This window comes from Rissa tridactyla, chromosome 27, assembly GCF_028500815.1.
Source record: "Rissa tridactyla isolate bRisTri1 chromosome 27, bRisTri1.patW.cur.20221130, whole genome shotgun sequence".
Classification (NCBI taxonomy): domain Eukaryota; kingdom Metazoa; phylum Chordata; class Aves; order Charadriiformes; family Laridae; genus Rissa; species Rissa tridactyla.
Genome location: NC_071492.1, coordinates 1680000 through 1692425, shown reverse-complemented (window position 1 = coordinate 1692425; position 12426 = coordinate 1680000). Strand labels below are relative to the sequence as shown.

Sequence of the window (12426 nt, the reverse complement as noted above, 5' to 3'; positions counted from 1 at the left end):
ACGATTACTGGTGAGAGGAAAAACTCCAGTAAATAAACACTAACGTCTCCATGCACGGACTATATTGCTTCTGGGTTTGCTTTGGATATTCACGGTGTTAATTCTACCTCTATGACTTGGCGTTGGCCGTGCTTTGAGCTCAGCTGGATGGGCGATGGGCAGGAGGGACCACGGAGGTTAGGGATCAGGATCGCATCCTGGCTGGTACCCGTGGGGATTGTGTTGGGCTATGCAAAGAAGGGGATGACTCAGAAGCAATCAATTACCTCCCAAATTCCGGAAGGGGAGGAAGACCCAGCTGATGGGTGATGAGCTTCTAAATGATTGAAGTGAGATGAGATGATTTATACGTGACCAGACTTCTCTGTGGAGAGACGTAGCCACCTCAGACACAAAGAACTGAGAAATACCCACCTTTATTCCATCTTAAGCATTTCCTGAGGTATTTTGTATGTAAATAAATTACAAATTACTGGAGCGTGTCTGACCCAGGGTAATATTAGAGCGGTGAAACCTACTTAGACATTACTTTTTCTAGTTCTCCCTTCTGTCCTCATTAAGTGTTTAACCAGGTCCTGTCTGACGGCAGTCAGCGCTCTTTCAGCTTTTTCTTTAATGTGCCCTGCTGCTGATGTGCTTCTGCTGACTTTGCTTGGAAAGAAACGGGTTTACGCCCCCAAAAGCGCCTTCAAACCATGCAAACTCAGCCCAGGAATCCTGCTCAGAGATCTTCCTTCTGCAAGAAACTCCCTGATTGCTCCCGCTCCTCCTCCTCCTCGTTCAGCATCTGGGCTTCGCTGCTGTCATCGTGGATGTTGCTCGCAGCCCTGACGGCCGATTTCATGGCGGTGTCGATCCAGGCGTGAGGCTGGGCCGCGTGTTCTCCTGCAAAATGCACCCTGCCCTCGTGCTCAAAGAGAGCCTGCGAGTAGTCGGTGAACTGGTAAGGGGTGAAGGCGGCGAACGCCCCCAGGGAATGTTTGTCCAGCTGCCACTTCTGGATCACGTACTGGTCACAGGTGTACTGCAGGTACTCCTTGCTCACTTGGTGGATATCCGACAGGTCTTGGAGGACCACATCCAGGCACTTCTCATCTGTGAGAGGCAGGAAAAACTCGGAATCGTCATTCCAGGTGTAGGAAGCCAGGATCACGCCCACTCCGCTGGAGAAGTTGTGGCTGGGGTAGTAGATAAAGCGGGAAGGGCGGTCAGTGATGGATTGTCCTCCTCGGATGCCGTCCTTCTCCCAGAACTTCTCGGTGCAAGCCAAGGCTATTTTGGAGGAGCTTGCGTAGTGGATGGAGCGCAGGGCGTGGGTCTTCAGAGGAGAGAGCGGTGGCAGGAACTGGATGTGCCTGGTGGCTTTGGCGGTGGACGTGACAAGGACGTAATCTGCAGTTACAATGGTTGGGGCCAGGGTGTCTGGAGCGCGGTAAAACACACGGACTTTCTTTCCCTTGGTCATGATTTTCTCCACTGTGCAATTGAACTGGATGACACCGGGCAATGCTTTGTGGAAGGCTTTGGGCAGTTGGTCAAATCCCCCTGTGATTTCATCAAAACTGAAAGGAAGAAGCAGCAGGAGGTGAGGGAAGGACATTGGGTTTAGGAAGTGTAAAAACTGACCTCTTCTAGAGATGCTAACAGAGCTTGGTGGCCCTTGGAGTCAGGAGTGATTGCTGTTCTGACATCTAAATGCCACTGAAATTTCCTCTTGTGGTGCGCTGCTCTGGACGAGCACAAAATGGGGTTTGCCACGAGAGACATCGTCTTACCTCTCATCAGAGAAGATATCAAAATCCCACAGGGAGGCAAGGAAGGACAGATAAAATCCAGAGTCCTCATTCAACAGGTCACCGATCATGTCAACTGCTCCTCGGCTTAGATTTCCTACTTTAATCAAATATTCCTAGAAAAGCCAGGAAGAAGACACAGCCTGATGTTATTATCTCAGTGCACGTATCCCCTTTGTACCCCAAGCCAGCAGTCATGTCCTACTGCCTTGCTCTTGCTCCTGATCTGCTCAAAGCCTGGACCAGAAACATTTTTATTTTTTTTTTTAGTGTAGCTCTTGTAGCTTGTTGCTCAATGTCTCCTCTGGTTTAGCACAACAGAAGCTCTGGAGATGAATGAATAAGGGCTTTGTGGCTTGGCGTACCCACTCTGAGCCAGCTGGACGGCAGGAAAATGCAGTGGATTGCTCAGTAAATCCTCCCCAGTGCTTGATACTTATCGTTTTTGATTCAGGGACCCATGATGGAGGAATATGGCTAATCTGGATGACTTTCCAGAGCATTTCCAGCCACCACTGCTGCTCTCCTACTTCCAGGTGATGAGGCTGCTCTAACAACCCCATCGGAGTCATGCGTGCTCCTTTCTCAGCATTTTAAGTAGAAGGCAGCATTGATTAGGAAAAAGGCATCGGGAAGCGTCAGCAGAGGAAGAGACGAGAGTGATACAGATCCTTTCTGGAAGCAGGGATGCAGGTTAATCATCAGCAGGGGGATTAAATTTACTCTCGAGCCCCAGCCCTTTACCTTGGTGGAGAAGGAGTCATGTTTAGCAAGATACGTCTTGCAGTCTGTAGTCTGGAAGTGCTTGAAAGCCTGGAGAGGAAACATTGATATACATTCATGAGGAAAAGTGCATTTCCCAAAGCGTTGCCCCAGATTCTGTTAGGATCCATCTGGATATTTAACCTTGGGGTTTGGTAACCCCTGGAGCTGAGCTAGAGCTAGTGGATCCTGCTGCCTGGGCTTTGAGTTTTGGGAAGTTACGCCTTGGTGTGGCATTTTCTGCTTCATCCGAGTCTTGGTGAATCTCTTCTAGAGCCCTCTTCGTGGCCTCCTCTGGACTCACTCCAACAGGTCCATGTCCTTCTCGTGCTGGGGACTGAGCAGCATGGAATGAAGGTGGCATCCCTCCCCTGTGGGCACGTACCTTGTTTAGTGCTTCTCTATAAAGCTGGCTGGCGCTCTTGCCCCTCTCTGATGGTTTCACTGTGTAGTTTAGGATGTTGGGGTTTCTGTTCACTTCCTCAGCTCTTATCCGAGTGCCGTTCACAAAGTACCAGGCGTTGTCATCTGTCTGTCTGAACGGGTTTAGCTTCAGGTTAAACTGCCTAATGAATTCACGGACGAGCCTGGAAAAGAGGAGAAGACGTGGGGACATGTGCTTGCAAACAACCAAACCCCAAAACCCTGCCACCAAAACATCAGAAGCACAAAAGAACAGTTTCCCGTTGACTGTGTTGGTGTAGCTACCTATTATTTTGGCTTGTGAGTGCAGATTGTGGCTATTTAAGGCAGTGCCGTCTCTAGTTTTTGTTGTTTGAAGTTGTCCTGCCTGCTCCTGCATGCAGCAACCACGGGGCTTATGGAGAAAGGAGCCCTTTGGCTTATGTTCTCTCCAGCTACTGGTTGCACAAGGATGTAATCAGGAGTAAGAGCAACGGCCTGCGGAAGTAGGAGGGCAGGGGTTCCCTACAGCTCCAACCCTTCTCCTTGGCACCTGGTGTGGTTGGTGACTCACCTACAGCCTCTTCCTGTAGCATTTTTGGCTGATGACTGAGCCCTGTTTGACTCCACCCTCTCACAGACCCCAGGCTGGATGCCCTCTCCATCAGACCCAATGGAAATCCATCCATCTTCTGATGTTGTGACTTCCAAAACAGAGGTCTGACCATGCACGGACATGATACTGAGATGAGAGGTCTCTCATTCTCCCAACTCAAATACAGTTGTCCCTTTTAGTTGTCCCCAGACGCTAAGCCCTGTGGGAGAGACGGGGCAGACAGCTCCTTCCTACCCCCACCTCCAAGTCCTCAGCCCCATCTCAAACGACAGCCTTGCCCCTCAAAACGGCTTGGTTCCTCATCTGATCGTGGCCTCATCTGATCGTTTCACACGGGATGTTGCCTTACCTGTGCTTGCCTGGCAGGCGCATGGCTCCCAGCTCCACATACCAGTCTTGTCCCTCTGGCCGGTACGTCTTGATCCGCCCACCAACCTGATTGCTCGTTTCCAGAACTATAACCTAAAAACAGTGACAGGGTGGAGTTTGCAGGTGTTTAGGCCATGACTAGAGCAAACCCATCTACAAAGCAAGTTGACAGGTTCTTTGGCAGTCAGCATTTATGGCCCATGGGGTGGGAGAGGTCCTCTCCAGACGGCAAAGGAACCATCTGTGAATCCAAACCCCTCTCTGTATTGGCCAAGATCCCTCTACCTACATGCTGTTTTCTCAGTTGCTAACTTCTGTGTCCCATTTGGACACCTACTCTCTGGTGAGAGGGTCCTAGCGTTGGTTCAGATGTTCCCTGTGCTGGAAGGATAAAACAGGGTTTTGAAACCAGCCAGAAGGCAGCACCAACCTGTCCCTCCATGACTTTGAAACCTTTAAAACTCATGGGTTTGAATTTTGTCTGGCGCCTTGGGATGGTCAACGCCGTTTTGAAACCCCCAGACTTACTCGCTGCCTTAACAAGGCAGGGTTTTGAAGGGCTCGTGAGTCTTGTGCTGGTCAGTCTACAGCAAAGAATGTCGCCGTTGGGCTGTGAGTTGCAACAATTCGGAGAATTCTAGAAGTTGAGGCTGGAGGTGCATCTGGAAGGGTCTAGTCTAACTTCCCACTCGCAGCAGGGCAGCTCTAGCTCTGCCTGATCTCAAAACCCCTCAGGGACAGAGAGAGACAACTGCATCTCTTTACCTTTGCTGCTTATATTCATTTGGGGAGCATCTAAAAAACTTGCTTTGCATCCAGCTCCTCCTTATCCCCCTCCTGTCCATGCCTGTGGTTTGGAAAACTGTGCCTAAATCAGATGAAATTACTGGAGCCCAACTGCTTTTCCTTCCTTCTCACCCTGCTGTGGTCCATCCCCTTCCATCTCCTTCTCCCTCTCCGTGCTGCAAAAACCTTCAGTGCAGGAAAACAAGACCCAACGGCACTCGGGGCTCTCACGCAACTACTTACCTTGTGGCCGGCATCTCGGAGCAACTTCGCTGCTGTAAGCCCGCTTATTCCTGCACCGACGATGACCACGTTTGCTGGATGAGTTGCAGGTTCTAGCCCATTTTTGACGATATTCAGCAGTTCCTCGTAGTCTTTGTCGTGAAGGCAATATTCAGGGAAACACGGAAACCTCTTGGCGCTGAGGAGACCTACTAGCAGGAGTATTTGGAAGAGGACTAGGGAGAGAAGGAAAGAAGAGAAGAAAACAATGCAACGGAGGCACTCGGCAATCAGCATGCGAGTTCATTCCTGACAGCCCGGGAGGGAGGTGACAGCACAAACTGTCTCCGAGGACGTTGATGTCCAAACCCTGAAGAGGAACGTCTGGCAAATCTGTTTTCTAAATCAGCTGGTGCGATTACGAAATCCATGGCAATCAGTAAGGTCTCTCAGGACCGCAGCCAGACGTCAGGTGTCATCAGTGAATGTGACTGATTTTGTGGTTTTTTTTTTTTTTTAAGGGGAAATCAAGCCCATAGATGACTTTATTTATTTATTTATTTTCTTTCATATTCGTGTTCTGCTTCTGCTGCGGTGAGTTTGCAAAACGAGCTTGACCCCTTTGAATAAGCTCCAAAGACTCCATAATGAAGAATGGTAATTAACGTCACTCATTCAGCCTCGCTGGCCCAGCTGCCCTTTCCCACACCTGAGCAATTCATGGCATTTTTGACGCAGTGGATCGAAGGGCGGAGGGAGGAGACAACATTACACAGAAAAATGGACAGATCAGGTGGAGACGATGTCACATGGAAAGGTGGACAGACTAGATGGATGAAGATAGGTGATGGGACTTCTCTGTTTATCTTGGAAACTGAATCACTTTAAATACCCTGTAGGGAATAGAGATACCTACGGGGAAGAGCGAGCAGACTGCGGCCCATTCAGAACAACCCTTTCTACCAGAACAGACGCAACCACATTATATTAATATTTTTCAAGGGAAAGGATGCTTGAACAGAAACCACCCTGGGGTTTTTTTCTGATTTTGGTTTCTGTTCCCCAAAATAACTATGGGGCAACTTTCATTGTCTTTTTCTTCCCCCCCGAATACTGGCAGCCTCCTTCCAGGAAAAAAAAAAAAAAAAAAAAAAAAGCTTTTGAAACCACACCCTGGGTGACTCTTACTGCTGGAAAATCCCTGGGGAATCACTGCTTTTGCTGGAGTAGCCCCAGATCTGCAGATAACCTGGGTCACAGCGCGCCTTCTGTGAATTAAGCGCGGAGCCGTTGTCCTGCAGGGGATTTTCTGAGAGACCCAAGTCCAGCTCCCGAAAGCAGGTCTTTCTACAGCCTGCAGAGCTGATCCAGCTTCCTGAAGACGCTGACTGTGGCAGTGGAAAATAATTAGAAAGAATCTGCCACAATTAGCCCGTTAACACCAAGGTTGCCTTCTTCAAAGCATGGCAGAAAGTGATATCGCGTTGATAAAGCTGCATCAACCTTCTGGACCCAATGCTGCTGCTGCCCTGATCTCCCTTGAGGACCCAGGGACAACCTGAGCTGTGGTTTTGGGGGGGTGGTGTGTGTGGTTCATGGTGGTGTAGAGCTAGAGGCCAGTCTTGCTGCCCTCGTCTCGCCCAGCATGGCAACCCCAAAGACCCACGGACCATGTGGAAGACAAAGGAGAACCTTTCTGGAGATCAGCAAATACATTGGGACCAGCTCTTGGATCTCCATCTTCCATCAGACCTTCTTGTGTTGTGGGTAGATGTGGAGAAACCCCAAACTTGATGCCAAGGAGGTGTCCTCCAGGAAGGCCCCTGGAGATTCTGAGCCCGTTGTGCCCATTATTTCCATCTCTCCCTGCACATCTAGGACCATCCCACACCCAAAACTTGCAAGGGAGATCTCCCACTGCCCACCGTGCTGCAAAGTCAAGCTCCAGGTGACCACGGAGATGAAGAAAGGGAGGTTTGTGGTTATCCTGTGAGGAGGTGACACAAAAGGCAGATGTTCCACCAGACGGGGAAAAAAATAAAATAAAAAATCAAACCCAGACACTGAAGATGGAAGAAAACCAGAGAAAACAGCCCCAGAGCTCAAGATTGAGGGGAGAGTCACTCACCGATCCTAGCCATCGTTGCAGTAGGAAGACAAGTCCACTGCTGAGATTTGCTTTCATTTTATACCCTGGCTTTAAAAAAAAAAAAAAGTAACATAGCTGTGGTGGCTCAAAAAAAAAAAAAATTCTGCCAATCAACGCACCCCGGAAGAGAGCAAAGTGGGATATGTCATACGAAGGGGAAGCAGGAATTGAGCACGTAGTCAGTTCCTCTCCAGTTGGTTGCTGTTTTGTAGTTGGTTTTTTTTCTTTACTCATTGGTGTTACCAGCGTTGGACATCAGCCATCAGTCTATGGCACATTATAGGAAGCATTATGATCGTTGGAATACAGTAAGGGTGACCGCACCCTTCTCCGTGAAGGGCAGACAATTTCCCGGCAGTGAAATATCACCTTTGGTTTTTCCCCCTGCCCCCCATTTAAATCTATCTAAATATCATGGGATTCATTCTGCATCCCCGGGAGACCTCTGACCTAGCATCCAAAATATCCTTTCTGGTGATGAAAATGGGCACTTCCAGATGACGGTTCAGCTATTGGACACTCTCATGTTAAGTGTTGCGTGGTTTTGATTTGATCCTGTCTTCGTTGCTATAGATGGAACCCAGAGCTCAGGTGCCTTCACTGAAATGGCAAAAACTGGATGAGTTATACCAGTGCTTTTCTGGAAAGGAGAACTTTGACCTACCAAAGCCCCATAAACCGACCTAAGGAACCATCCTTTGGCTGCTTCACCACATCTAACTCACCATATGGATGTAGTCAACTCTGTGTAGGCACCTTGCCTGGTCTGCTCCTAAAAATAATTAATAATAATAATAAACCCACCATAAACCACCCTTTCCCTCCAAATTTTTTTTAGTTAATCAGACATAATATGCTGATTTGACTGAAGAAATTAAACCCAAGGCTGGTACTTCCCAGAATTCTGGACTCCGAGGGGTGATCTCAGCACCAAGGTGGATGCCAGCCTCACGGAAGGGGTTTCCCCAGGAAAGCTGGAAGTGCCTTTGCAAGCCTCAGTAGGGACTGGCTGCTCTTAGTACCATTTTCTTATTGAATTCTTCATTTTATTTTTTTTTCTCATTCCTGTGATGCTTTCAGTTCTCCTTACGTTGGAGCTACGTGCACTAACACAGAAGCAAACTCATTCCCTTGTGCTATTAAAAATTAGGTCTTTAGATGTCAGGGTGTCTTCCCTGCCCATCCAGCCAGTCGGGTTGGGAGCACAATGCAGCTTTGACGATGATATTATTACTTTTTTTTTTTCTGTCTTCTTTCAGCAATCAAAGTTCTTTGATTGCAACAGCTCGTTGCAATCTCCTCACCTCAAAACCTCATCACCATGCTCTGTCCCCTTCGAGTCTCAACAACATTGTGGGTTGTTTACTAAGTTTAATCATAAAATATCTCCAGGTGGAAGGGAAACTGGAGGATCACCGAGTCCAGCTCCCAAAGTTTAAGTAGAGGCCACACTGGTCCACAATGTCCTAGAAGAGTGGATTGCAGAACCACGGCAAGGTCAGGACTGTGAGCGTTGCATGGACATCCCATGCGTTACCTCTTGAACCCCCATGAAGTCATGTTCTGAGGAAGTTGCAAATTAAGTTCCCTTTGGGTTGCTTAAGCCACGGATGACCAGGATTTTAACCTTTGCCACCCAGTGGGAACCTCAATATATTTGTATCTATGGCATCTCGTGGTTCTGGTGGGCTTGTGACTAGACGTTGGGGTTTTGTGGAGTTGTGTTCGATGGGTCTTCTCGGAAGAAGCCATGATGTGGGCCTTGCCCAGCGATGCTCTCGTTAATGGAGTGTGGGGGTGTTTCTGTAGCAAAGTGGGGATTTTGTGGACCTGTTTCCTCTTCCTGCTCCTGCAGGGAGCCCAGTCCTGGGGAAATATGATCTTCCCCAAACCCATATTCTCAGTGTTGCTGCTGGGATGGCCAAGGGGGTTCGACATCACCTTGGCCGCGCCATCGATAGGGTCAGTCTCTTCCAAAAGGGCGTTTTCAGTTCCAGGCCATACCTCTGCCTGCACCAGGGCAAAATTAGGAACTGACCCTTTGCATCCAATTCACAAGTTTTCACCGTGGTGTTCACAAGTTCCCCTTTGTCTCCATTAAAATGAGGAGACGAACGTCTGTGGAAATTTTCTTTCAAAGGAAAACTGAAGGTTTGCACGTTTTTCTTGAGGTTTTTGTTCCACAGCACATCTCCACTTCAGAAAATCCACCAGTTTGATTCAGGTTTAACATCTGGAAAAGGCAAAGGCATTACTTTTTTTGCAAAAAACCCTTGGTTTGTGTCTATTTTTTTTTTTTTTTTTACCTGGCTTGTGATTACCAGGTTGCTTTCATGATAGCTGTGGGTGTCTGTGCTGAAAAACCATGTATTATCTCTTCATGTGAAGCAATGATGTTTCTTGGGGGATTTGGGGATTACATGGTGAAACCAGTACGTACAGATTTTCCCAGGACGGCCGGAGATTTTGGAGGGAGGGCAGTTTGTTTCATCTTGTTTTGATAAGAGCGGGATTAACGCGTGCCCTAACAAGCTGCTTTAGGATCAACCTCAAATGACAGGGTTCATTGTCTGAGCATAAGCAATGCGCGCCACCAGTTGCAAAAGGAGTTCCTCCCATCTGCTGCTTCCCCAGCGATTACTGGAAACCAAATTTCCACCTGAAACCGATTGCGGCACGGAGTTTACAGAAGGGCAGAGGGAGGGATGAAAACCAAACTGAATCAGCCGGCATGGCCTGGGGGAAGAAGGGACAATTGTTTGCTTCCAAATAATTGTCTGCCGGTTTTAATGTTGGGTTTTCTTAATGAGGGGAGGAGGTAAAAAAAACAGTTCTCCAGAACGGGAGGAGGTAGGTGTTGGTGTGGGACATCAGCTGTGTTTTTGATAGTTGAAAGAAATATGGGAGGTGCGTGGATGTGTGAGCATTTACACAAGAATATAAAAAATGAGCTATGCATGTAAAACATGGGGAGGGAAAACCCTGGGGCGGATTTGATAACTATGTAATTAACCATAATGAGTCTTCAAGCTAGTAGACACAGGTCTAAGGTGTGCAGGCAGCTTCTGTTGAGGAAAGATGCTCTTTCAAAGGATTTTCTTGTCACTTGTTTCCTGCTTGCCCAAAAGACTCCCAGGACACGCTTTGCACGTACTTGGTTCGGTCATGTGGCTATGAGACAAAACTTTTGCGTTTGGGGTGATATTCGGAGAAATAAATGCTAGTTTTTAGGTTCGATGGAAGATTTCTATTGGGAGGGTGAGGAAGGGTGAGGGTCTTGAAGACCCTGGACGTCTTCAAACCTTGAGGGCACCCATCAAGCCTGGTTGCCTTGCCCAAGAGGGGACCCCGGGGACCCGCACTGGCCAGGATTCTACCCATTATGAAGGGGGGGGGGATTGTTCACTTGTCCAATGGTAGGGTTCAGAGCTGCCCCTCATTTGCATGCTCACTTGCATAATATAGGGAGGGTTGGGAGCGTTTGTGGTCTGCAGGGTCTGAGCACTGCAGGGACAAGGCTTCAGTCATGGCGTCTGCTAGGGGAAGAAAGAGATCCCAGCAGGGAAGGAGATCCCAGAAGGAAAGGAGAAGCCAGCACAGAAGGAAACAGAAGAGCCGTGGCAGGAGATCTCTGGCCAAGCAGAGGAAGCATCGGGGCCAAGCAAAGCGTCAACCTGCGGAGAAGCAGAGGAAAAGGACTCCAAAACGCTCTGTCCGGTCCATCAACACCAAGACGCTCAACAAGATCAAGCAAGACAGTCGGTTCCTCTCCCAGCAGGCAAAGGGGCTCATAATGAACTTCATGGAGGACATCTACAAGCTGGTGTCGAGTGAGGCCGAGCGGCTGCGGAAGGAGAGACAGGATCCCCTCATCAGCCCCGCACACATCAAAGCCGCCCTGCAGCGCGTGGTGCCGAAGAGGAGGTGGAAGCACGTCTCCACCGTGGTCTCGAGAAGCAGGCACTAGAGAAAACATCTTCCTCCCCTTGAGGTTCGGATGGGTGGCGAACAAGACCTAAAGCTCAAGGGAGAGGAATTAAAACCATCCCAAACACCTCAATTGCTGGTAAAAGCTGGGCAATCACCAGTCGGGAAAGAGGCGAGCGATGCCACCAGGTGTTTGTTTGAACGAAATACTCAACGCAGCATTGCAATAAAGCCCCAGTGCAGCCGCCTTTGGTGGTGTTGAGGGCTTCTTTTGTGGGAGAGGATGTTGGAGGGGTTGGACTGCGGCTTGGTGTTTCGTTAATGGGAACCGGTAGGTTGGAGAAAGACGGGCTTTCATGATCTCCTTGCTGCAAGTAGATGGTTATATATACTTGAATATATACATTTAAATAATTTAAATGGGAATTGCCGCGAGCGATGGGGGGGAGGGACGACCCACCAGTCTAAATTTTCCTAGGATAGTGATATTGCAGTTCTGCAAAACCCATCCCTCGTCAAGTTATTACCCATGACAATTAAAGTGGTGACTCTCAAAAAGCAGCAAGGGCAGTCTGGGCAGCAAAGGGGCTTTTAAGATAACGGTGACGTTTGCCATCGCCGTGTGTGCTTGGGGGGGTGCGGGAGAAAACGCCTGTTATTGGTATCATCGGAAGGAGAAAAAGGAGGAAATTACTGTTGAGGTGGAAAAGGAACTTCCCTGACCGGGAATCGAACCCGGGCCGCGGCGGTGAGAGCGCCGAATCCTAACCACTAGACCACCAGGGACGCCATAAAGGCGCTCTCACCGCGCGTGCTCACGGGTGTGTCCCCCCCACCAGGGACCCCGCGGAGACACCCGTGGGGCAGCGCGGACCCTCTGCCCCCTACCCCCGTCTCGCCTCCCCCCACTGTGCTTTTTCTCCACGCGTGAGCGCAGTCCGCGACGTAGACATTGGTCGGGTGGGGGAGGAAGTATTTAAAAAAAAAAATAATTCAAAATTTCAGTTTTTTAGAAGGAAATAAAAGGTGTGTCAGAAGTGGGATTTGAACCCACGCCTCCATTCGGAGACCAGAAAACCCCACAGCAGGGAAAGCCCAAAGCCTTGAGTCTGGCGCCTTAGACCACTCGGCCATCCTGACACTGCCTGAGCCCTTCCTCCCCCTCCTCATCCTCCACCGTTAACCCTTCCACAGCCTCATCCTTCCTACCTCTTTTAGGACCCTCCAAATTTCCAGCAAGTTTACTTCTTTTGCAGTGGTAAACCCCTCTTCTGGCTATTTTCTGCTGCTTCCATCGCTCCATCCCTGGTCCTTGTGGCAGTCTCTGTTGCCCACTCAGGATTTGCTTTTTTTTTTTTCCGGAAAAGCCAAACCAGTCCGATTTACACTGAAACACACTG

At 49.1% G+C, this 12426-nt stretch overlaps 1 protein-coding gene and 2 non-coding genes across 3 annotated transcripts; all 3 read right to left on the bottom strand.

Annotated features, from left to right (window-relative positions):
* Positions 1-721: 721 nt before the first annotated feature.
* Positions 722-5247, bottom strand: IL4I1 (interleukin 4 induced 1). The gene is made up of 6 exons (XM_054183747.1): positions 4965-5247; positions 3923-4028; positions 2941-3142; positions 2538-2606; positions 1776-1909; positions 722-1562 (listed from the first exon to the last, which is right to left on the bottom strand). The coding sequence occupies exons 1-6, from the start codon at positions 5245-5247 to the stop codon at positions 722-724; spliced, it is 1635 nt and encodes a 544-aa protein (XP_054039722.1).
* A 6493-nt stretch (positions 5248-11740) lies between these two features.
* On the bottom strand, positions 11741-11812 carry TRNAE-CUC (transfer RNA glutamic acid (anticodon CUC)). Its single transcript has one exon. It is a non-coding gene; the product is annotated as a tRNA-Glu (tRNA).
* Positions 11813-12055: 243 nt separating this feature from the next.
* TRNAL-CAA (transfer RNA leucine (anticodon CAA)) lies at positions 12056-12166 on the bottom strand. Its single transcript has 2 exons — positions 12129-12166; positions 12056-12101 (listed from the first exon to the last, which is right to left on the bottom strand). It is a non-coding gene; the product is annotated as a tRNA-Leu (tRNA).
* Between the last annotated feature and the right edge of the window lie 260 nt (positions 12167-12426).

Bases quoted from the DNA above. Each gene is read 5' to 3' on its own strand.
- IL4I1 (XM_054183747.1), bottom strand. From the start codon at position 5,247: ATGCTGATTGCCGAGTGCCTCCGTTGCATTGTTTTCTTCTCTTCTTTC. The intron at 3,143-3,922 runs GTAAGGCAACAT...CCTCTTTTCCAG, and splicing joins CGCCTGCCAGGCAAGCACAG to GCTCGTCCGTGAATTCATTA. The intron at 2,607-2,940 runs GTACGTGCCCAC...TTTCCTCTCCAG, and splicing joins ATAGAGAAGCACTAAACAAG to GCTTTCAAGCACTTCCAGAC.